Source organism: Rhinichthys klamathensis, unplaced genomic scaffold (genome assembly GCF_029890125.1).
Source record: "Rhinichthys klamathensis goyatoka isolate OS25496 unplaced genomic scaffold, OSU_Roscu_1.1 h1tg000194l_1, whole genome shotgun sequence".
Classification (NCBI taxonomy): Eukaryota; Metazoa; Chordata; class Actinopteri; order Cypriniformes; family Leuciscidae; genus Rhinichthys; species Rhinichthys klamathensis.
The window spans coordinates 897205-923434 of NW_026606720.1; the positions used below are offsets into that span (position 1 = coordinate 897205).

A 26230-nucleotide genomic window follows, 5' to 3' on the forward strand; every position below is an offset into this window, starting at 1 on the left:
CCAGAGGTTTAATCCACCCATTTCCGTCAGTTTGGATGTGGATAAGTGGTCTTGCCATTCCCAACATATTAAACGGGCATTATCCCATTTACCTGGTAAAAAGCAAAATACAGCAAGGGACCGCCTCATCTCATATGACTGTTTGTCTACATTTCAGTTATTTACATATAATACTTCAGGATCTCAGGGGGAACACACTAAGCTCAATATCGGCAGAAGAAACTGTCACTGAACAGCGTTACATTCATTTAATCTATAGAAAATGTCATTTTAAAATGTGTTTCCTCTGTAATAGCTATTAGCAAGCATTGCAGATTACTAGGGCCAGAAGATTGTCCAGATTTTAAAGACGGATAAAGCTCCTATTCAGAAATATTTACAAAAATAAATGATTTCCTATATTCATTGAAAGGCATAAACACAACACATTACAAATACAACAATTTATTTGTAGAGGTGTACATAAGGAATGTCAAGGTTGCACAGCAAATTAATAATTTACTTGAAACAATAATGCAGACAGAAAAAAACATCTGTACTTTCGGTTCTTCCTTTGGTTTTCCAAAAATATCACAAAATATCTTTTTTTTCCACCTCAAAAATCAGGTACACTCTATTTGACCCTCTCAAATAATCAACAAAAATATGTATTATTCTTTCAAAACACTAATATACTTTACATTTCATGAACTTTGATTTGGATCTGAATAGGATTATGAAGTGCCTTCAATCAGACAATAGTACACTGAGGATATTTGTAATATACACTCAGTATAACAATACAATATCACTGTCTCAATTAATATTGACTTTGTGCCATTTAATAGCATTGCTAAAAAAACAAAAACAAAGGTATGGTAGAAATGGCTGTACGACTGCATAGTCATAGATAGAACCAAATAAATAAATAGAGTAGATATCATTGCGTTTAGAATAAATAATAACCTAAACCGACAAAGAACTGCCCAAATAATAAATTTCTTAAGTGATGGAGAACTGTTAGGAAACAAAACTGCCAAACAATAATGTGACCAACTTTTTTTTCTGACCGGTTTTATAAGTTCTTAGTAACCAAACAGCTAAAGAGTGAATAATTATAATCCTTCTCGTTATCTATCAGTAGAGTGTAATGCCGTGCTTGTCTTGCTTGCAAGCCAATAGCACTTATATAACTTACTGCAACTTGCACATTGTGTATATAACCCACAAAAGACAAATATGCCCATGAAACTATGTACAGCAGAAACCAGAAGTTTAAAAAATAAAACAGATTCTTCCATTAATTACCTATACTCTGTGCGTATCCAGCATGAAGCCAGCAGAAGTTCAGGGGAGCAACAAGATGCTGTCCTGCTTGCTTCTTGATTATCAACGCATAAAACGCAACATAAAGGGTGTGAGCGTCAACACACCTTGCAACACATATGTGAACATCAACATATATATTTATATAATATGGACAGGTTTATGAGAGCACAACAAATACACATGCTCACGGAGCTTTAAAAAGGTAGCAGCAGCAACTCTCAGCAAAACCTCAGAGAACAATGAGCAGATCATGGGTTAAAATAACATATGTAATATAATGTGGAGTGATATTCATGAAATCTGGACACAAGCAGACATCAAATCAAAGCAGGTGGGATATACAACAAAAGTAATGGTTATAATGTGGCATTCAAAGATAAAGTTAAGACGGTTTCTTGAAAAATGTTACAAAAATAAAATCAAACCCTCGTAAATTTCTTCTCAGACCAAGACACATTCAATTGAGATAAAAAAAAGAAAGAAAAGAAAACGATCATGACAATATTTTTTGTCATATATAAACCACTGAAATGAAAAGGCAGTCATATTTACTTTTTTGTTTGAGAGCCATGAGGTGATAATGCTTCAAATAATTTCACAGTGATAAAACGACATTCACAGGACGGTACACTGACAGGCCTATTGGGACTGGTTTACATGAGATGCCCATGAGGACAACAATCTTACCACGACTCACGAGTGAAAGAAAGCTATACTGATCTGCGAAGCAGGTTGTTCTTGTCAGGCTCAAGAAACTCTTCAACTAGAGCAGAGGTCACTTTTCTTAACTCCTCCTCCAGACAAGAGATATCACTGCAATACAATAAAAAAAAAATAAAAAAACATATACATAAATATATAAGAGAAAATGCTTTTTTTTTTTTTATAAATCTGATCTAAGAATCGAGAATATCAGGTAAATTCTGTAAGATAATACAGTGGCCTCATAAAGTATAAGGACATTTAAGCCACACATAAATTTATGAATGGCATTGTATTAGATATCACAAAAATATTATGCTTGACTTCCTCCGAACTGTCTTTAATCATATGAGCCATTTTTGCAATGACATTTAATGAACTGGACAAAGTAGTGGATACATGTCAGATACTCAAGATCACACAGGTCAAGTGTCCCAACTAGTTATCACCTTAACTATGGATATGTTCCAAATACATTTTCTTTAATCGGAATCCTTTTTGGGTACACTTTATTTCGATATTCCTACTAACTATAAATACCTTTGCAACTACATGACAACTAACTTTGAAGACAACATACTTCAAAGATAATTTGCAACATGTCAAGTCAACTAGCTCTCAGAGTGTTAGTAGACTGTTAGGTTAGGGTTAATAGTAGAATAAGCAGACATAGTTTATCTGTGAATAAAATCCTAAATTCAAACTGTTCCTCGTATAAAGTGATCGAGTCTCTTCGGAAAATTTGGACTAAACCACTCAATTCATATGGATTCGTTTTATGCTTTATGAACTTTTTTGAAGCGTCAAAGGGGTAGTTGCATAGCTGTCTATGGAGGGACCGAAAGCTCTCAGATTTCACCAAAAGGATCTTCATTTGTGTTCCAAAGATGAACGAAAGTCCTATGGGTTTGAAACGGCATGAGGGTGAGTAATTAATGACAGAATTAAATTTTTTTGGGCGAACTATCCCTTTAAATAGACAGTCTAATGACTTACATTCTAATGTCTCATATGGACTATCGAAAGGAAGTTACCCCATTTTTTGTTTGAAATGAATGCCACTTGATTTGGCATTTTGTCTAACTGTGTGTTCACACCGGACGCGAATAGCGCGTCAAATTCGCGTCTACCGCGTCTAGTTTGACGCTTGACCACTTGGTGTTAATTCGCGTGTCAATGGCGAAATTGACGCGCGTAAAAACAAAAGTTTGAAGCGAAATTTACGCGCGTCAGAGGCGAAATCCGGAGGCGAAAGTTTCGAAACCCGTTGGCGGCCATCTTTTTAGATGTTTATCGAGCATTAGCATTATTGGAGAGAGTCACCGCTGGTATATGCTCTGGAGAGCAGAAACAGCTGCGTAGGGGACATCGTCGCTGTACCGGGTCCACCAGACCCTCCGGAGGGTTTCAGGAGTTTCACTATTTGCCAGGAGCTAGGTTTGGTGGACCTAACGGTGAGGACGCTGACGAGGACAGCGTAGGCCGTATAAGGCCTCGGCCTCGAGTGGTCTATGCCTGTCGAGCCCGCGCTCTACAGCCCGGCGCGAGTTTCACCCTCGCCCGCATCCACCTAATCTGTCATTTATTTTTGTTTTGATAATAAATGGAGCCAGCCTCCAAAAGTGAAACCTGTCCTGTGATTTTTTTTAAAGTTTTTATACACTAAATTGTGTTTGTTGTCTTTACATTAGAATAATAATGTTTCATATAATCTAGAATAGATATGGAATAAATAGCATTCAATACAAAATGAGTATCTCTCATATATTGAAATAGAGTTTTTATGTGAAAGATTTGCTTTGCACACCAAGCATTTGTCATATTACAAAATAATTTATTGAGGCCTAACATAAAATAACATTATAAACTGTCACTTCACCACGTGACAGCAGCAAGCAGGCTCCTGATTGGTTAACGCGCCGCGAATTGACGCAGAAGTTCAGATTTTTCAACTCGGGCGGCAGACGCGAATTTTGCGTCAAACGCGAGAATGCACAAAAAGCACTACATAAAACATTCGCGCGTAACGCGCTTAACGCGCCAGACGCTCAATTCGCGCCATTCGCGCGAACTTGACACACGAATGAGGCGTATTCGCGTCTACCGCGCCGCAGGATTTTTTACGCGCGTAACGCGTCTTTGCATTGACTTAACATTGAAATCACTCGCGCCTGACGCGCTATTTGCGTCCGGTGTGAACGCACCATAACAAAGACACTCATACTTTTAATTCAAAATTAAAACAAAACCAGCTATCCAGTTAAGTAGTCCAGTACCAACAATACCATCCATTTTAAAACTTCTAATAGAAGATCCAAACCGTTCTCCTGGTGGTGCACAGAATTCTGTGTAATACTTGATCTTTGGCTCAGTCCCGCTGGTCCTAAGCGTGGCAACAATGCCATTCTGAAATGTGAATGTAACCATTTGGCTATTTTTTGTTAATGGAAGGACCTAAAAGGAAATATTAAAAGACTAATTATTCCACTCAAACTGTTTGTCATTGACCTAAAATCAAGAAATATACAGGAGATCTGCTAAGACATACACATTTTTTGTCAAGCTGACTGCTGTCATAACCAGTGGTCACATCTCTGATGTGTGTGATGCAGTAATCACCACATAATTCTGGGTATACACCCGGGCCTCCGAAGTTGCGCAGACGGCTAAATATTCTGTAAATAGTGGGTGGGTCATTGCAGAGGACATAGGATGTTCTGGAAATGTGATAGCCATATCTGGGGTACAACAGTGAAGAGAACAATCAGAGTATTATGATCAAAGTAAAATGTGAAAGCGATGGTACAGAATCACACAAAAAATGTCATAGTTCTTTGAAATCTTCAATAATAAGTACTTAATAAAGAAAACCAAAGACGTGTAGCAGAATAGATGCTCACATTTCATAGATGTTGCATAGTTGTTGGTTCAAGGAAAGGTTTTTGGTGTGCAGATAAGCAGCCATCTCAGCCACAACAGCTGATGTACTGACTCCATCCTTATCAAGAACCATGTTCCCACACAAAAACCCTGGCATCATAAATAAAGGATGAGACATAACATTATTGTTCCATATAGTATTGTTTTGAAGCCCATTGACTTTGTATGGAAAAAAAATACAAGCCTTGTTAAATTTCAAGCAAATTAAAATGGTGTTCACAAACCATTGTGTGACATTTCAAAATGACAGAGGAAGCTTAAAAAAGATCAGACTTTATCTTTTGGGAATCGATTGGATTATGAAATGTGTGTTAACAGGAGAAATTTGAATATTTCAATTGTTTTGTCCATACAAAGTCAAAGTGCTTCAAAACAACACTGGACCCCACTGACTTTAATTGTATGGACCCCACCCCAAAATAAGATTCATTTTTTCCTCAAAGAATCTTCCTTTAGGACTTTTCACACTTGAAATGGTTAACCCTGGGTTTTTCTAATCCCCTTTGTAAACGGAATCAGTCTCCCCCAAACGCTGAAACTACTGTTTATACAATGCGGATTGTTTCCATGACTGTGAATGTGAAGCATGTGATTGGCTGCCTGTTGCGAAGAGTCAAGTCTTAACATTTTACCATCGTTTCAGACTGCACAGGTTTGACACCGTGTTCAAAGCCCTTTTATGTTTGGAATGAACAGGGAAGGACAGCAAACTTTTTTTAATTTTGGATGAACAATCCCTCTAATTTAAAGAATAAACAAACGTGCTGGCGACAGCATTGCTTGAACTTCACGTGTATCTGCAGTTAAACACTTACCAATGGATTCTTCAAAGGAAAAAATGACCTCCTTTCCTGCTTTTGCTAATTCATGGATTCTATTTCCAATCCATTTGAAGCCAGGCAATGTTTCCTAGGGTGAAGGAGGACAAAAAAAAAAAGCTAAACTATTAAGCAGTGGCCTTGTATTTTGTTTAGCAAACCAATTAATTTAGATTTCAAATCTGAGGGGAAGTGCTGCACTAAGGGGTACGTGGACATTTTACACATATTTTATTGGGTCTTTATACATAAAAAAATTATAGCTGCCTTTTAAATTTAAGGATGCGGATCTTATATGAGCATCCAAACCCCCGATTTAGATCATAATCTCGATTCAAGAATAATAAAGCACTCAAGATATTTCAAGCCTTAGTATAGTACAAACTTCAAATTGAGACTTGAACTAACCTCAAAATGAAACCCTTCAATGCGTGCCAAGGCATTAAGTATTTTGGAAGAAACGGTGGTGGCCAGCATGTATACTCCCTCAGTGTCTGCTGGGTCAGGATGTGCTTCCTTCCAGTTAAACAACATCCACCAGCCGAGCAATGCAGCCAACTCATTTCCCGTGAACACTTTCCAACTGCAACTGCCCATAAAAAACATAGAATACTAATTACTACTTAACTCAAGAGTTCAGAACAAGTACTGTCAAGTAGACCTGACACGTTTTACTGCTGAGGGTATTAATGATGAAGTACTTGTCATTCAGCTCCGCAACAGCCAAGCGATCAGCATCAGGGTCTGTGGCCACGACAATGCGAGCCTCTTCTCTCTCGGCCAAACGAAGGGCCAGCTCCTTAAACGGTCAGTGCAACACAACTCAATGGTTACAGTATGTCCGCATGTTAAATTAGCATTGTTTTCCCCTTCACCGTGCTAGAACCAAGGGGCCATGGTTTGGCTAGCTGGTTTTGGCAGAACCCTTGGTCTTTCAAGGACAAACTAATAATAAATCACTAATTAATAAGCCAATATGCTCATGGTTCCAAATAAAGTATTTATAAAGTATAAATATATATATATATATTTTAATTGTTATGGTAATTAAATAAATTTCATAGTTATTTAGAATTATGTAACGTAATACAAGTTATAAAAGTCGAAATTATATATATATATATATATGTATATAAAATATTTTACCAAGACAGATTCTCCTTCCTCTGGGTTAGGACAACTGACAGTGGAGAATTCAGGATCTGGATCTTTCTGTTCTGGAACAGGGATCGGAGGTGGGAAGCCAAACTGCTGAAAAGCTCTCTGGACAAAGTTGTGACCAACGCCATGGAAAGAGGAATGCACAAACTTCAGGGGAGACTTTGTGTTAAGTTCTCTGCAATGAGAGAAAAAGAAAAAGAAAAAAAAGTGGTCAAAATCAAACACATACTTGAAAAAAACTTCTATATACTTAGTTCCTCTAACCAAAATAAATTATTTAGACTTTGTAGATCGTAGTGTTTCTTAAAGTCACCATGAAATAAAAATTGACCGTTCTTATCTTTCATGAAATATTGCAGTATGTATTATTATAAGTGATTTATCTGTGCACATATATATATATATATATATATATATATATATATTAATTCCTGTGTCCTTGTAATCTTTAATCAAAATAACTTCCCTTCCATCTTGCAGTTCATCTCTTCTCTGATGATGCGTTTACTGGCGTGAGGGCGGGGCAACCTGTCACTCACATGAGATCCACCAATAGCAAACCTCAAACATCCCAAAAATTCTTCATGGACAAAATCCTACATCAATTCATCTGCCCTACATTCTTATTCGAGAAGCAGTTTCACTCAGATATACGTCACTGATAAAGGGAAAAAAAAGTTTTCTAGAATATAAAAGGTTCTTCACACTCAATGTCACCAAAACATGCTTCTAAGAACACTTAACTGAAGTTTTTTGGGAAACCAAAAACAGTTCATCTATATCATTGCTACGAAAAACACTCTTCGGTTCATCTTGGCACTTTATTTTTACAGTATTTTACAGTGTTACAAACGGTGTACGCCAGAGCCGGCTCTGGTGTACGCATAGAACAGAGGGGCGGAGTCAGCAAAGCTCATGATCATTTAAAGTCATATACACTGAAACGGCGTGCTGAAAACAGAGCTGTTTTTTACCAGGTAAAATAGGTGTTTTCTTACAATACTAATGAGAATTTGTAATTAAAGTATATTACAAACTTTTAATTTAGACCCTAAAGAATCATATTAGCTTGTACAAAAATGGCATTATATGACCCCTTTAAAAACACCAATAGTACACTCTCTTAGTACAGGCGAGAGACTGCACCTGTGGAAGCAGACAGTGTTTAGCTCTTCCATGTACCAGCGGCAGACGTCCTCCAGTGGGTCACTCCTTAACAGGCTGCTCTCAACTAGGTCCACATTCCAGGACTCTTCCCACGGATCAGTACTCTCCTCAATGCAATGCAAGATCTCCTTATCGTGCGGCGAGGAGATCTGTGCACCATTGTGCCAGTAAACCTACAGAAAAAACACAAGGTTGATTCACATCAATTGAACACCGTGTTCCTGTTCTAAAGGAATGTACAAGACATCCTCGAGTGCGCTCTTGTGTTACTTTCAAAAGTCAGTGCTTTTAAACCAGTCCCTTGCAGCAATGATAGGAATACAACATGCTATTCCACTGAGAAACATTTCAGAATGCAACAATGAAGAAAAAAATCAGGCTTGCAAATATGAGAATATTAGGTTTATTGTAATTGGGGTTGAGTATCAATAGAATTTTAACGATTCCGATTCCAAATTTGCTTATCGATTCCGATTCGTATCAATTCCCAGTTTCAACAAAAATATCACAGCAAAAACAACTAGACTAACTAATATAAAGTTCAAGAAAAGTATACATAAATAAAATAAGAACAAATAAATACAACTGAACAAATAAAATACAGTTTAAGTTTCTCAGGTAGGTCTAGTACATTTATTGAAATCAAATGTCATCAAATGTAAAATAACATTGCACTGTCTTCACATTATAAATAAAATATAGGTGAATCCTTATTAAAGTTACAAACGTTATTTAGTCAACAATGGAGTCATTTTCTTTTTTGATTAACATTAATGACTGCAGAAGGTATATTAGGCTGCTTTCATAAGAGCGAATGCACGGATACAATATACTGACACACGTGCGTTTTCTTTCTTAACCAATTACATTCACTTAAGACAAAAAAAGGATATTTTGACAATTTTGTGTGTGTTTGTCCATTCAAGCAAATGAAGATGTGAAAGAAGTCAATACAGTGTACTATATGAAAGGCAGCAGTCTGTGCACACATAAAAAAATAGTGCTGCGAATACCGAATTAAATTCTTTCACATGTTCTTGTGCTTGAAAAGTTAAAAAAATACGCACAAAGGAATAGGCTACGTGCACAAGCGTAGTGACGAACTTCCGCTATTGTCAGAAGTCGGCATATCAGTTTCCGGTTTACGACTGTTCATCCGCATCCGCTAATAAACAAACAAGATGAGTGCTGCTGTTGTACGAAAAAAAAATAGTTCTTAAACACATCTAAGTTTCTAAGAACTGTAGGTGGATCTAACGCCCGTTTCACACATACCCCGTTTGCAGTGCGTGTTGCGGTGCAGGAGCAACGCGTGCTATAGTGCTTTCACATATTATGATGCATTTACAGTGAATAACTGATCCGCGGCTGTACCACAAACACATACTTACTATTTTTTGTATTTTTTTGCGCGTCGCCCAAAGTGTCTATTTTGTGCAGCCACTGCGCACGAAGGTTGGTGTTTTTCAGGAAGCAGTGGAAGCTCAAATGGCTGTTAGCGACTTGAAGCAGAGCAAAGTGCCACACAGCAGTGCTCCTAACGCACCATGTTAACAGGTTAGGGCTTTCACTTTTCACACCGTTCCAGGTGCGGTACGTATAACAGCAGCACAGCGATCGTTTCCACACCGAGTCTATTTTTTGCTGTGCTGCAAACGCTGAATTAAAGTGACACCGCATGTTTCGTGGTCAAAATGATAAAGATTGACCTGAAAATGTAGTAATTTCACCATAAATGCGTTTAAGTAAATAAAATGTAGTAATCTCACCATAAATGCGTTTAAGTAAATAAAATGTTGTAATTTCACCATAAATGCGTTTAAGTAAATAAAATGTTGTAATTTCACCATAAATGCGTTTAAGTAAATAAAATGTAGTAATCTCACCATAAATGCGTTTAAGTAAATAAAATGTAGTAATCTCACCATAAATGCGCATTTAATCAAGGAAAACTACAATTTACTTCAACAAGGCGACATAATGAACAACACTCGTCTCAATCGTGGAGGTTGAAAAACAAGTTCTTTGTGACATGTAGGGGTGTAAGAAAAAAATCGATACACTTAAGTATCGCGATATTTTACTTGGCAATACTGTATCGATTTTCAAAAACGGATGCGGATGTTACGACTGTTATTAGCAGATGCGGATGAACAGTCGTAAACCGGAAACTGATATGCCGACTTCTGACAATAGCGGAAGTTCGTCACTACGCTTGTGCACGTAGCCTATTGATAGGCGGAATCTAAATTTTTCATTGTTTTTCCACCACACGTGAAGTGTGTACCAATAGTAAAACGCAATGTTAAGTCTCAGAAGAAGGATCAAAGGACTCCTTATTTTGGTTTTATATTAATAAGAAGGATTTTACAAAAAGAGAAGGACATGTCTGACAATATACACTTACTTTGCCATAACAACATTAATTTTTGAACTTATAAGAACCACATTTACAAAGTAACTGCATTATATCTATAAAAGAGCCTGCAGAAGAAAGTAAATGACAATTTTCATTTTGGGGTGGATTATACCTTTAAGTTTGCTAGGCTAAAAAAACATGTACAGGTCCTTCTCAAAAAATTAGCATATTGTGATAAAGTTCATTATTTTCCATAATGTAATGATAAAAATTAAACTTTCATATATTTTAGATTCATTGCACACCAACTGAAATATTTCAGGTCTTTTATTTTGTTTTAATACTGATGATTTTGGCATACAGCTCATGAAAACCCAAAATTCCGGTCTCAAAAAATTTGCATATTTCATCCGACCAATAAAAGAAGTGTTTTTAATACAAAAAAAAAGTCAACCTTCAAATAATTATTATCAGTTATGCACTCAATAGTCAATACTTGGTCGGGAATCCTTTTGCAGAAATGACTGCTTCAATGCGGCGTGGCATGGAGGCAATCAGCCTGTGGCACTGCTGAGGTGTTATGGAGGCCCAGGATGCTTCGATAGCGGCCTTAAGCTCATCCAGAGTTTTGGGTCTTGCGTCTCTCAACTTTCTCTTCACAATATATCCCACAGATTCTCTATGGGGTTCAGGTCAGGAGAGTTGGCAGGCCAATTGAGCACAGTAATACCATGGTCAGTAAACCCTTTACCAGTGGTTTTGGCACTGTGAGCAGGTGCCAGGTCTAGTGCTGCCGCGATTGGTCGACTTAGTCGACGTAATCGACCATGCAAATTAGTCGACGGCAATTTTTTTTAGTCGACGTGTCGTTTTACTATTGACGCTATTTATTTTTGGTCTCCCGTCACAAACGGCTCACTGTAATTCACCTCCACACACCAGTCTGTGCGCCGTGTGCGCCCTGCTGGTTTATCTGCTATCATTTTCCTTCACGTTCCCGCCCGCCTTCACTGCTTTGATATGAAAAATTGCGGAGGCAGGTGACGGAGCTTTCACAGTGGGCTCGTTTGCTGCGGTCCGAGTCCGAGCGCGAGTGCGATTGTTCCCGGCGCCCCCCGCATCGTTGGTCTGGTTTCACACTCAATTCTATTGAACCCTGTTGAGTTTGCGTGCATCTTATGCCATCGCAAACGTGCACGGCGCATGATAGAAAACAGAACGCGGGTCAATATATTGTGTTTTTCAAACGGACTCTTTTGAGGAGACAGTGGATTTCCAAATGTGTTGCCCTGATTCCACGCGCAATGCGCGAATACACTGCAGACTCAACTCTCGCGTATCCAAGGTAAATCATCAACACTATCATCCCTTACATGTGTTTTATTTAACTAAATGCATCATAATCAGCTAAAACGCATGGGCAGGTTACTTAACTTCCTGAACAAGCGCTCCCGAGTCCGTGTTGCTTTCACATTCACGCGAACCGCGGCACGGGCCCGCCATGCACGCAAGTGTAAACGCGAGCTACATAACTGCGTGCCTGCCTGCTTTCAGCGCGACTCATAGTGGGCTAGTCCAGACTCTTTCAATTCAATTCCAATTTATTTGTATAGCGCTTTTCACAGAAAATGCATAGATCTACTTTACTATTCAGAGTGATGTTATCAGTTACGCTTTTCAGAAATGTACATAAATTAATCATTATTAGCTTACTGTACATTTTTTAAGGCAGAACAAAGAGCTAATTTAAGTAATACATACAGTTTGTTATTAGAGGATTAGATTAGGACTCTGACTAATATGGTATAGCCTAATGCAAATGCAGATACTTAATGCTTAGATTGTTAATACATAATGTTTTTGAACAGGTGACATTTTATGTTTTGGCCCTTCAGTTGAGTTCAAAATAAAATGGACACAACGAAATAAACACTTGATTTTTTTTTTTAATTAGTCGTTTAGATTAGTCGACTAACCGTAAAATTAGTCGAAAGATTAGTCGTTAGAAAATTAGTCGTTAGTGGCAGCACTAGCCAGGTCGTGCTGAAAAATGAAATCTTCATCTCCATAAAGCTTTTCAGCAGATGGAAGCATGAAGTGCTCCAAAATCTCCTAATAGCTAGCTGCATTGACCCTGCCCTTGATAAAACACAGTGCACCAACACCAGCAGCTGACATGGCACCCCAGACCATCACTGACTGTGGGTACTTGACACTGGACTTCAGGCATTTTGGCATTTCCTTCTCCCCAGTCTTCCTCCAGACTCTGGCACCTTGATTTCCGAATGACATGCAAAACTGAGCAACAGTCCAGTGCTGCTTCTCTGTAGCCCAGGTCAGGCGCTTCTGCCGCTGTTTCTGGTTCAAAAGTGGCTTGACCTGGGGAATGCGGCACCTGTAGCCCATTTCCTGCACACGCCTGTGCACGGTGGCTCTGGATGTTTTTACTCCAGACTCAGTCCACTGCTTCCGCAGGTCCCCCAAGGTCTGGAATCGGTCCTTCTCCACAATCTTCCTCAGGGTCCGGTCACCTCTTCTCGTTGTGCAGCGTTTTTTGCCACACTTTTTCCTTCCCACAGACTTCCCACTGAGGTGCCTTGATACAGCACTCTGGGAACAGCCTATTTGTTCAGAAATTTCTTTCTGTGTCTTACCCTCTTGCTTGAGGGTGTCAATAATGGCCTTCTGGACAGCAGTCAGGTCGGCAGTCTTACCCATGATTGCGGTTTTGAGTATTGAAACAGGCTTGGAGTTTTTAAAAGCCTCAGGAATCTTTTGCAGGTGTTTAGAGTTAATTAGTTGATTCAGATGATTAGGTTAATAGCTCGTTTAGAGACCCTTTTCATGACATGCTAATTTTTTGAGACAGGAATTTTGGGTTTTCATGAGCTGTATGCCAAAATCATCAGTATTAAATAGGGGTGTAACGATACACAAACCTGACGGTTCGGTTCGTCCCACGGTTTTGAGGTCTCGGTTCGGTTCGGTTCATTTCGGTGGGGTGGGGGGGTTTAGAAAGCTAAAATTGCTTTTATTTTTTATTAAACAGTGCTTTAATGAACAAATTGTGTCCTTGTCTTTAAATTAATTCAATTACAAGTAAACGTTTCTCAAGGATAACAAAATTATCTGCTAATGCTGTAAACTACAGCCCTTACTTGCACATTACTATAACATTAAAGCTTAACAACAGAGCCTAGACTTTTAGCCTAAATGATATAATAATAATCAACAATCAAATAACAAATTTTATGAAAACATGTAAACTGCACATAAGGCAATTTTTGCATTAAAGCTGCCGTCGGCAACATTTTTTTTGATCATATTCAGTGAAATCGACACTATAATCTGACAGAACAACATAAATAAAGTGGTTTTAGAAAAAAACCCGAGCTTCTAACTCCACCTGGAGCGTGTTATTTGTTTTGCAAAAATCCACAGCTCCCGGCTCATCATGTCCAATCAGCGCAGGGGGGTGTGAGATCTGACTGTCAATCACAGATCGGGCACACGCCACCCCTCGCGCACGTTACAATCACATGCACACGCCTGAAGTTCGCGGAAGTTCGTGCAGTAACGAAGAGTGATGGCGGAAAATCAAGTAAGCTCATTTAGAGTATAAATGACGTTAGCAATTGCAATCTATCGGTAGATTAGCCAGGACAGCATACCTCCAAATACTCCATGGTGTTGATGGATGCTGATGAGACGGGCGCGTTCCAGGGCTCTCAAGTTTTGAAGACAGGTAAGAGTGACACCCAGCCGACGGGGGGTTGGATACATTTTTGTCATTGGTTGTTGCGTTAAATCTTACCCAGATACAATAGTGCTATTTTCTGATTGGCTTATTGTGTAGCTCGACGAACAACACCAGAGGAAACGCGCTTGATTCATGCCGGTTCCACAGAGTGAGAGCGGCGCGGCCAAAGTTTTGGGCGCTGCGGCATATTAAATATATTACAAATAGTTTTTCAGCGTGAGAAATACAATGTGTGGCGGGAGAGCGTGACAAAAGACCGAAATGAGTGACTGTCACGCTCAATGAGTGACTGTCACGCTCAATGCGTGACACTTGAGAGTCCTGGCGTTCACTGAAAATCTGGTGCACACGCACTGACGAGCATGAACTGGGTGGGAGGGTATCCGTTGATAGTGGGGGAGGGGCATGAGAGTTGTAAATCCAAATCCACTCAATCTGCCAGACTTGCCGACTGGAGCTTTAACATGTTTTTACTCTAATTTGTTATTGTTATATAATAATTTACACAGTTGCTGTTATTTTCATGACAACTATTTTAAACATACATTAAATAATCAAGATATCATAAACAGGTTAAGTAAAATATAATATATAGGCTAATATATAGCATTTATTTAGTGAAAGAGTTAGCAAACCAGCAAGCTGTGGACACTGAATGACTTGCCTGAGGTAAATATAAAGCTATGTGAAAAACTAAGCGTTTTATTGACGTATTTCCGCTGTTGAAACACTGATTGAGTGTTTACACGAGTTATGATGCCTTTCAGTAAGTATACTGTATCTTTCAACATAACTTCGGGTGTCCATTCATGTTTATTCTGTAACTGAGGAAGAGATGATCGCGCTGCCGCATGCATACAGTGATATCTGTCACGCCACATCTAAGAGCGCCAAAACGGCATTTATTGTTTGCATTTCGTGATCAAATAGACATAATTTGAAAGATTACACCTTGCTTATTATCAAAAGTAACAAAACACTGAGCTTATTGCGATTATATCTGGTTAATGGTGGTTAGGCAACAGCCCTGTATTCGTTGTGTACACATAACACATGAGGTGCAATGAGCCGGGGCTGGGCGGGGCAGCAGGGGGCGGGGCGTGTTCGGTTCACCATGAGAGTATCGCGATACGTATCGTGGGTGGTGTATCGCGGTTTTTCGGTTCGGTTCAAATATCGTTACACCCCTAGTATTAAAACAATAAAAACAAAGTTGGTGTGCAATGAATCTAAAATATATGAACGTTTAATTTTTATTATTACATTATGGAAAATAATGAACTTCATCACAATATGCTAATTTTTTTAGAAGGACCTGTATATTATCGAAAAACTAAAAAGGGCCAAGTAACAAGAATAGCAAGTGTGAGAGTGTTAGAACGCCTCCAGCTCTTTTATTGCCGTTTTAATTTTACAGTTTCAAGACAATTCTCTTACTGTGATGCAGCAGAATGATCTGAAATAACTGAAAACTGTAGGTTTGAATTATTGAACTGAATTTATTAACAGCTGCTCACCTTGTACCCATTGTCCTCTTTTCTGTTATGAGAAGCAGTGATCATGACTCCAGCTGCAGCTCCATACTTCATCACAGCGTACGGCTGGAGGAATAAAAGATGGAAAGACAATTCACAGGATTCAAGATAACTTTCACTCTCTTTTCTTTATTATCATTGCTCATAGGGCAAAGACAAGACAAAATAACAACTCTGTTGTTATATAACTGTAATTAAAACAAAATCTATCAATATCATTTTCTTACCACAAATGGGGTAGGCACATATGTAGAGAACAAATAGACAGGGATATCTTTACAAAGCATAACAGCTGCAGTCAACCTTGCAAGCCTGCAGATAAACCAAAGGGTGGGAAATGTTATTTACACTGTTTTATCTGATGTAACAGAAAAATGATTCATCACAGCAAATGTAGGGTACTGTATAGACATACACAAATATAATTCTAAAATATAGATGCAAGCAGCAATTAAATGAAGAATAAGTTATCAGACTGCAACAATAAGTAATTAAAGACATTTTTAGATACATTTTAGGCAAAACAGCTGGAAAATCATAAATACAATTATACAATCACTAGTAATTTGATTTAATTGCTTAGCACTTTGGACCAATAGGTGGCGCTGTTACCAAATTTGATGTGTGGTCAGTGTTAGGTGACAATGACACATTCAAAGTTTGGTGCAAGTGTTGCAGAGTTACAGCCACCATGCCATCAAATTTGTTGATGCGTTATTCGAGAATGGTTTCAGCCCATGCCGGAAAAAGTTCAGAGCTTTATTTCTAAACCGATTTTGGTAAAAATCAGACCAACTGTCTAGGTAGGAAGAGTTAGAAAAAAAATTATTTCAAAGAAATGCAAAATGGCAGACAGCAAGTTCAACCAAATATTGCATAATTGGTATCATTGTTCTCAGTATGACTCAAGGAATCTATTAAGGCCAGTTTCATTAAAATATGAAAAAATAATCAAAAGCTATTAGCATTTTATATGATTTATAATTATAAAACATATAATATAATTATATATATATATAATTTGAAATAATACATTTTACTTTGGGTTTTGGAAAATTTATCATGAAATTGTAAGTGCCTTCAGGTCATGGTTCATAAAATACACCATTTTATGACAAAATTCTAAATGGCCAATGACTAAAACGGCCGATATGGGAAAACTGGGTATCATTCAACTCGGTATGCTGCACTGAATTAAAAGAGACCAGTTTATGACTTTTGGCCAAACAGTTAAGAAGTTAGGCAAAAAATATAAATTTTTCCCGCCCCTGTCAGTGATTGGTTGGAACACTGTTTATTTTGGTTTTGAGTGGTGGTTGTACACATTTGTTTTTGTGTGCAGATCTCAGAACCTACGCTGCCTACAGAGACGCGGTTTTTGGACGGCATGCTTATGGGGCGGGCAGCTAGCGGATCGTTAGGAAAGATTAGACATTTATTTTTGGGCCAGAAATCACTGATACAACCTTTAAGTATCGCGATATTTTACTTGGCAATACTGTATCGATTTTCAAAAACGCAATATCGATTTTTTTTTTTAGTTTACGTGCAAAAATATACTTGGTTCAAGTTTATGTTGTGTTTAAAATCCCTACCACTAGATGGCTATGCTGAGACGCACCACTAGTCTCTCGCCTAACCGCGTCTAACTTTTTGCTAAAAGCTAAAAACATAGCTATGGCTGAACCCCGCGTAAGACCGGCTCCTGCTGCATTCCGTGCTGAAGTGTGGAATTATTTTGGTTTCCAGAGTAAAGAGGGCTCTACAGATATCGACAAGAACCATGCGGTTTGTAAACTGTGTCTGGGAAAGATTAAGTACTCTGGTAATACCACGAATTTGAGGGCACATTTAGCAAGACACCATTCAGACACTCAGTTAAGCGAACAGCAAGCTAAACGAGTCGACCCCTCACAACTCACCCTTGCTCAAGTTCAAACGCACAAATTACCAACGACTTCAACTCGTGCAACCAAAATAACCCAGTCGGTAGTTTATTTCATTTGTAAAGACATGCGTCCGCTCAGTGTGGTTGAAAACGAAGGTTTCCGTTATATGGTGCAAACAATGGAGCCTCGTTACACTATACCGTCCCGGCAACACATCACTGATATCGCTGTGCCCAATCTTTACAAGGAGGTTAAAACAAACGTGCTGGAATGTCTAGCTTTCGGAGAGAGTTTTCTCCTCCGCGGGAGATATTGTTAATGCACAGAGAAGTGTCTTAAAGCCTGAGCATGTTGATCAGCTGGTTTTCCTCCACAAAAACCTTAAGATTAAATAAGCTTCCCTTTTCATTGATTTAATAATTAGTGTTACATTCCTAAATGTTTCCTTTAGGAATCGTGTTTTTATAACACTAAGTGTTATGTGTTGGATCCTGCACCTCAGATTGCACCTTATGTTATGCATTAGCCTTTGTTATGCATTAGCCTGTTATGCATATGCATTGCAGTCAGGGGCTGTGTATTTTCTGACAATTTACATTAAGTTCTTCAATGTTTCCTTTAAGAATCGTGTTAGTGTTTTTGCAACACAAAACATGTTGGATGTACTAGGGTACATGTTGTGTACTAGGAATAGTGCAAGCACTTTTTTTTATTGACATAACAATGTCTTTTCTTTTTTGAGTGTGTGATTTTTCAGATTTCTTTTTTTATGTATTGTGACAGGGTCTGTATTTATTTTATTTTATTATGGCTTACTTGAGCATATAAAAATGTGTTCACCAAGAACCTGTGAGCACAGTCCCAAACTGGCAGTTTGATTTTGCTTGTACTGAATTGTTGTTTACCTAAAGTAAACTTGTTTGACTTTTATGCACATCATGTCTTTTTTCAAATAATACTTTTTTCTAAAATGATAGTCCTACTTTAAAAAAAAAAAATCGCAATATATCGCATTATGCACAGTATCGGAATATATCGCGATATATTGAATCGTGACCCATGTATCGTGATACGTATCGTATCGCCAGATTCTTGCCAATACACAGCCCTACTGTCTATGAGGCAATCGGGTGGACATGGAGGCATAAAGTCAAGGGAGAAGCCCATAGATGGAGAGGTCATAAAAGCAACGGGACAAAATATTTCAACAACAGATTTGTTTCAGATTTCAATTCAGATTTGTCTCGGCACAGCTACTAGGTCAGAACGGTTGCTCACGTCACATCTACGTCGTCAAGCTCAGTTTGAGCCTGTGCAGTGCGCTTGGCTATCAGGAAGTGAGTGCTTTTATGGGCTTCAACTTTCTCAGTTGAAATCTATGGGGTCGCTGTGTCCATTTCTTTTACGGTCTATGAAAGCAACAGGCAGGTGAGGATTTTTTTTTTTTTCAGGGTTGGAGCTCAAAGGCTCGTACACACCGGGACGAATATCGGCGCGCGTTATTCGGCAGCGTTTTTCAACGCGTTTTTTGTGTTCAAACCCATGCGATTTTCGCTGACGATGAGCCGAGTGAACATGCAAATTCATTCCCTGACATTAGATGGCGCCCATTTGCTCTGCAATACCACTCCATAACATTCTCTTTTATCAAGATTTTTGTAGTCGCTGTCGCGTTTGTCATATAGTTCTTTATGTTCCGACAGCAACGAGACCAGCAGCTCTACATTCATCTTGCCTTGCATCTTCCTCGTCTTATTTCTTCCCGGCAGTGTAGACGCTACCAGAGCCCGTCTAACGGAGAGCCTTAGCACTTCCTATTAGCCCCATTGTGTATCATCTTGGTTGCAGTTCCATTAGAAATCCAGTGGAGGTGATCGCGGGCGAGTGCAGAATGAATGTGAGTCTATGGAGCTAAACGGCTAAATGTATCTCGTTCTCCTGCTTGTCGTTGAATCAACATATATTTTATTGTTGATTCCGCAAGTTCAATATAGATTATAGGCCAAAAGTCGAATGAACGAGTACTTATGTCCTTTTGATTTCTTACAGGTTAGGCCGTTGTTGGCCGGAACACGCTATAGCATTCTGCTATTATGTGACGTCATCACATTTTTGAACGGATTTTTAGAACAGATAAGTGATCTTAAAAATGCAATTTTCAGCTGAGTGTATTATCTTAGTCCCCCCTTTTGAATGCAACTTTCAAATTACTTGACAAAAAATTACATCCTGAGAAAAGTGGATTTCTGGGGGTGAAACCCCATAGACTCCCATTCATTCTGCATTCGCCCGCGAGCGCCCCCGCATGGACAGAGACGTGTTACTGCAGCCAGTCCAGTAACCGGAAGTAACCAGACAGTGCCAATTCTCTTCAATTAGACATTCTCTGACGCTACTTGGCTTATATCTTCTTCGCCGTTACGTACGCAAGACCGTTTTGTGTTTGAGCGCCCCCAAGTTGTGTTTTACTATAACTTCAGAAGCTCCAGACACGTGAGCAAAAGCGCCAATCTCATTGGTCGGACAGTTTTTGACGTGGCGTGTCAAACTAAAAAAAACTAACCCGAGGCGTTTTTTTAAAAAATGACGCTTTTACGCGTGACGTTTTTCGTGTCGGTGTGCACACTCACATTGGCGCCCTTTGTTTAGTCACGAGGCGTTAAACGTCGGCGAATATCGCGCGCGAAATTCGTCCCGGTGTGAACAGGCCTTAACTCTCCAGGACCGACGTTGCCTATCCTTGCACTAAACGGTTGCAGAGATATAACCTCGCAACTAATTTGGCATGCTCTTCGTCAAATTTGTTTGAGCGTTATTTGAAAATGGTTGTTTTTAACTTTTTTCCAGCATGGTCTGAAGAAGATCTAAGGCAATTTTGGTGGAAATCAGAGAAAATGTAAAAAGGCGGAAAAATATTTTCACGACTGAAAATTACATCATAGACAGGGTATAATTACATTTTTGTTTCTAGCCCTTACGGTTCAACATTTACTAGAATAAACGTAAGTGCCACTTTGGACAGTTGGTGGCGCTGGAGGGATTGAGTTAGAGACTCCACCTTCGTTGCTTGGCCCCTATTAAGTAGTTTAAGTTTGTATGATCCAAAATTCCTGTCTTATGTCTAAACTGGTTATAGCAATTAGGTTAATGTGTTTTCAAGACACATAACTAATCAGAATATTATATATAATGCAGTCAAGGTCATGATATAACAGAAATTACAGTACATATTATGCATTGCAGAGTGGCCAGGTGAAACTCTATTGTTGACTCTAGAAATGTGCTTTCAGAACATAAAGACTGCAATTGATGAGTGCGCTAAACATGTGCCTGAATGCAGCACTAGTGTTAAGTGCAGGAAGAGAGAACTCTTATTTTTGCTCTTGTCCCACAACAGGCAGTTTTGCTGGTTCTTTTTGCAGACAATTTTACTAGCAAAACAAGACATCTACTTCTACATCCGCCAATGTTCAGTTCTCTCCTCGACAATCCAAATATATTAGGAAGAAGGTGAGTTTAAAGGGTTTGTTTAGCCCGAAATCATTTTCTTAATTACTCACCCTCATTTTTTTTTTTAAATCATATAAATTTGTCTTTTTGTGATTCACACGAAAGAAACATTCAGTTTTCAAAAATCTAATAAGGTAGGAGATCATGACAGAATTTACATGTATTGCATGAACTATAGCTTTAATTGAAAACTGAGAACTAAATAAAATTTTATTTTTGTCACCTACTATACTATGAAGTTTTGGGATTACAGTACATATGCCATCTACTGTAGTTATGAACCTCCACTTGCATGTGCAACAAATGTTTGTGCAAATCAATAGATAAAATACTAGCCTATGAAAATATTTAAGAAAGAACATGGGAGAAGGCTATTTTGTTGATGCAGCTATGAAATATGCCAGATTATAAACACTGTGAAGGTGTAATTGCATGTAGACAGTTCATTTAATGGAGTGGAGAATGTTACCGTTCACTGGTGCAGCCACTGCTTGCTTGGGCACGAGTGTCATAACCAATCACCAGCCCTCTTGTTTTCAGGTCAGGGAAATATTTGACTAAATAGTTGTGCATCCCCTACAACAATGAAGGAAAGACAGACTTATCATAGTTATAACAACAGAATGGACCATGAATAGCCTAATACTTTAATAAATATCAACCAACTAGACTTGAGCTTTTGGGTTTGTGTTCATAAACAGTATTCCAGATAAATGTGCCCTTGGTCACTGTTGAAATGGACTCTTTTCACATCTCTGGGGTTCTCAGAAGCGGAAGTCGTCATAGTTGAGGATATTTTAATAGGGGTAAAAACGGAACCTACAAGAAATGTAATTTTTGCGTTCTCATTTGCCCCAATAGCAAAAGAAAAAATCCATAATAGCGTAAAATAATATTGAGAGATTGATTACACAGGTCAGAAGAGAGAAAGATGTTAAATTAACCAACACTCTCTTAAAGGGATAGTTCACCTAAAAATTTAATTTAGCCCATGATTTACTCACCCTCAAGTCATCCTAGGTGTATATGACTTTCTTCTCTCAGACGAATACAATCGGAGTTATATTTTAAAAATGGTTTTGCCCTTCCAAGGTTTATAATGGCAGTTTCTGTTTTTAAGTCCATAAAAGTGCATAAATCCATCATAAAAGTTCTCCACACGGCTCCGGGGGGTTAATAAAGGCCTTCTGAAGTGAAGTGATGCGTTTGTGTAAGAAAAATATTCATATTGAAAACTTTATAAAGTAAAATAACTAGCTTCGAGCCAAACAAACATACGGATTCCACTTAAGTGTAAAGCGCAACTTATGAGAGTAATGTGACGTACTGCTGTATTTATGCCACGCCATGACGCACTACGCTACTTCCGACGTCATAAGTTGCGCATAAGGCACAAGTAGAGACTCACTGTGTATGGCCCTTTTATGGACTTCAAAACAGAAACAGACATTATAAATCTTAGAAGAGCCGGGACATTTTTTATATAACTCAGAGTGTATTCGTCTGAAAGAAGAAAGTCATATACACCTAGAATGACTTGATACTATAAAGCAATTCAGAACTCAAAACTTCCTTGTTAGTCCAAAAGCAGTCCTCAAACCAGCAGGCAAAAGAGTAAAGATTTGAAAAGCAAATGCTGAGAAAATGGGAATGTGTTAAAGTAGAATGTACAATAAGTCAGCAAATCATTATCGTAAAATAAACCCTGACAGGTACATAACATGTATAGGATGACATATGGAATCCCCCATTTTACTGCTAAAATGGTTACTCTTGCTATTACTTCTAACAGTATCTCCTTATTATCATCACTATACCATACGTTTCTGCTTTCACTACATCAGTCCATTACTATGGAAGCTTGTTTCCGCCACAGAATAAAAAAGATAATATAAACTCGCAATTCTGAGAAAAAAGTCAGAATTGTGAGAGAAAAAGTCAGACTTATGCCTTTATGTTTTTCACGTGAGAAGCAATACCTGTTGAGATCTCATCTGCATGCTGTTAACCTGGACAGTTTACCTGTGTAGACTGGATGACAGTTAGGTCATTGATGCGAGCAAACCCCGCTCCCATCGGGGCTCTCAAGCCAGCCGTTCCAAACGTCATCCTGGAGCACAACCTCCTCCTCAGCTCCACCACACGCCCCTCTCGCACCAGGCACTCGATCTGTTCCCGTGTCAGAGGATTCTATAGGCACAAAAACTAATGTTGTCAATTTCATGCAAGTTTTTTGAAAGGGTTAGCCTAGTTCACCCAAAAATTACTCTCACCCTCATGTCAATCCAAAACCATAAGACTTTGGTTAATCTTCTAAACACAGATTAGGACACTTTCAATGAAACCTGATAGGTTTTTGACCAGGTAACCAACAAAACTTAGAAGATCCAAAAAGGTCATAAAGGCATCATAAACCGTAAGCGGTTTAATCCAACAAACACTTAATAGGATGAAGAGATTTAATTTAGATTTTTATTTAGATCTAAACAATAATTGACACATACATAGAGTGAATCACATACGGTAAACATGGAAGCTCAAACGTGTGTGCGTGAAAACCACTGAAGTTTGTTCTAGCATGTGAACGCACAAGCTTCTGTGTTTATGTGATGCACTCTATGCGTTTATATGTGAATAAAAGCCTAAATATGCTCATCACATAAAGTGGTTGTGTCTCCTCACAAAACTTGGATTAAACCGTTCGATTTATACGGAATCGTTTTATGACGTCTTTATAACCTTTTAGGAGTTTTGGTTACCTGGACAAATCGTCTCAGGACTCATAAAAAATTGTATTTGTGTTTCGAAGATTAACCAAAGGAGTCATTTCGGGGTGAACTAACCCTAAATACAACCAATTATGAAAACCTGGTTCCATGCATTAACTCATTCATTTGTTATTTGGAAGGGATTTTTAAGGACAAACAGGATTCTGGTACACCGCAGGCCATCGCAAATGGTAAACTATTGATCAGATCAAAAATCAATAATGTGCTCGCATATAAAAAGTGGGCAGCACCAGACACTCTTCCCAGCATTTGTTTGGATCAGTAATGAGTCAGCGCTAATCATCTAATCATAGATTTTATTTCAACAGTCAGGATGGAAAATATATATATATTTTTTTTTTTTCTGTTGCTTGAAAGCTTATCTCTGTGGCCTAAACTGAACAGGCTTTCAAATAATCCAAACGTGTAAGCTAGCTGAGCCACCCAAATATGTGAACGCATGAATGTCTAAATAGCATTGGAAGTACACAATCACAAAAAGTACAACTTAAACATATCACGAAAGGAAATGTGTTACTTTCCGTCTATTTTTGCTGAGCTAATGGCATTTTGTTACAACTGCCAGCTGACAGCTGGTTGCTCTGTAGTGTACTACTATACACCAGTCATCCAGTGCAGGCCGAGGTTGACATTTGCAGGAAGAGGTCAGCCAGACATATGAATATTAAATTTGCCTGAGCTAAAAAGAACAACAACAAAAAAAAACTGAAAAAGAGCTGCAAACTGTACATCAATACAAAACAATGTGTAATTTCTGAGAATATCACTAAAATAGCTGTTATAATGTACCACATTCTCTGAAGGCTCAATGTTTAAAGCACAAGCTCCTTTGGCATCAAATCTCACTCTCTTTAAAGAACGCTAGAATAACAGATTGACAGAGGCTGGTCACTCTGACTATGACATTCAGCCATTCAGGTAACAGGACATGACATGCAGGATGACACTTATTTAAATGATACTTCATAGTACTTACTTCGATCAAATCATAAATGTAATAATATAGTCTTTTTGGACAAGTGCCATACAAAATAAGTATGTAAATTTACTACCAGAGGTTTTGGTACCATGTTTTTGGAGTTACAATCATAGAAGTATTGTATTTCTGGAAGAATCTTAGAGAACCATGTAAAAATACCATGAAGCATCAATTTTAGTTTAGGAAATCTGATTTCATCACTGTGTCATGGTACAGCCACAGTACTTTTTATACCGGGGGCAATACCATGCTTTTTGTAGACAAGTACCATAGTACCATCTGTTACAAGAGTTCTTGGGCAGTATTTATACAGCGATAAATACAAACAACATCCCTTTCATACCATGTTGCTTAAATGCATTCACCACAGAATTTACATGGTACTCAAAGGTACTTCCAGGAATACTGGTACTACTATGGTACATTATTTATAGTGCTTCAAATTACATTCTGATCTACCACAGCCCAACATTTGAATGACTCAAGTTGGTACTGCAATGCAGTGAAATGCAACGTGATATTGAATGTTGCAGAGGCTTTATCTCTTAACTTTGCATTTTATGGTCATGGCACAAAAATGAATAGCATTTATGAGCAGATGCCCTACTTAAAAAATGCATGCACCGCCTCACAAAGACAAACAACGTCTGAACAATATGAAAACACTTTACAAAGCGCCTGCCAGTCCTAATATCAGTGTGACGAGGTTTAAAAATAGTTGCATTCTCACCTTATCCCAGGTCATCCATTGACTGATCGCTTTGTCCAGGACCAGGTCCCCGGTGCTACTTAGACACTGCGAGTTTGCGTTGAGGTCTCCGTTAGACCCCATTTTAGCGGTAGATCCAGATCTCAGATTCGCACTTCAAATCCAGCTGCTTCGTTCAAACCGGTGCGACCGAATGTTATTCCGCACAGCGTGCTCGGAAATTAAAGATTAACGGCGTGACGTCACCATTCAAATAGGTCAGACTGACAGACAGACCTTCAAGTCAACTCATCGCGCTATGTGCGTATCAAAATAAGACTGTTGTATACGTCGCGTTAGTGTCCATGTCCACAGATCAAATCGCATTTGAATCCAAATGGTTTGAAAAACTAGATTTTCTGATGACTACAACAAATAATTCAAGACTAAACTCACTGGAGCTGGATAGTTTACTTTAGCATTTCCTCAGTAAGAGCAGCTAGTGAGCCACATGCAGTTAGCATTTATGGATTTAGCCGAAGTGCGTTTGTTGATAATCTGAGGCAGTTCCGTTATGAACGCACGTCACGTCACAAAATATTTTGTAAATGTTTTTCGATATCTA

General features: G+C 38.5%; 1 protein-coding gene across 2 annotated transcripts; it reads right to left on the reverse strand.

Moving 5' to 3' along the window:
• Positions 1-1024: 1024 nt before the first annotated feature.
• Positions 1025-26230, reverse strand: pgm2l1 (phosphoglucomutase 2-like 1). Of its 2 annotated transcripts, none has more exons than XM_056262564.1 (14): positions 25648-26230; positions 23172-23339; positions 21619-21725; positions 15978-16062; positions 15733-15816; positions 8076-8269; positions 6915-7104; positions 6470-6567; positions 6177-6357; positions 5766-5859; positions 4911-5040; positions 4559-4748; positions 4331-4464; positions 1025-2121 (listed from the first exon to the last, which is right to left on the reverse strand). In XM_056262564.1, the coding sequence occupies exons 1-14, from the start codon at positions 25747-25749 to the stop codon at positions 2019-2021; spliced, it is 1860 nt and encodes a 619-aa protein (XP_056118539.1). In that variant the 5' UTR covers positions 25750-26230; the 3' UTR covers positions 1025-2018. The 2 variants fall into 2 exon arrangements, with proteins under 2 accessions (XP_056118539.1, XP_056118540.1); XM_056262565.1 differs by having other exon boundaries at positions 23172-23354; positions 25648-26229.

Bases quoted from the DNA above. Each gene is read 5' to 3' on its own strand.
- pgm2l1 (XM_056262564.1), bottom strand. From the start codon at position 25,749: ATGGGGTCTAACGGAGACCTCAACGCAAACTCGCAGTGTCTAAGTAGC. The intron at 15,817-15,977 runs GTAAGAAAATGA...TTATTCCTCCAG, and splicing joins ATGTGCCTACCCCATTTGTG to CCGTACGCTGTGATGAAGTA. The intron at 6,568-6,914 runs GTAAAATATTTT...TGACCGTTTAAG, and splicing joins AGGAAGGAGAATCTGTCTTG to GAGCTGGCCCTTCGTTTGGC.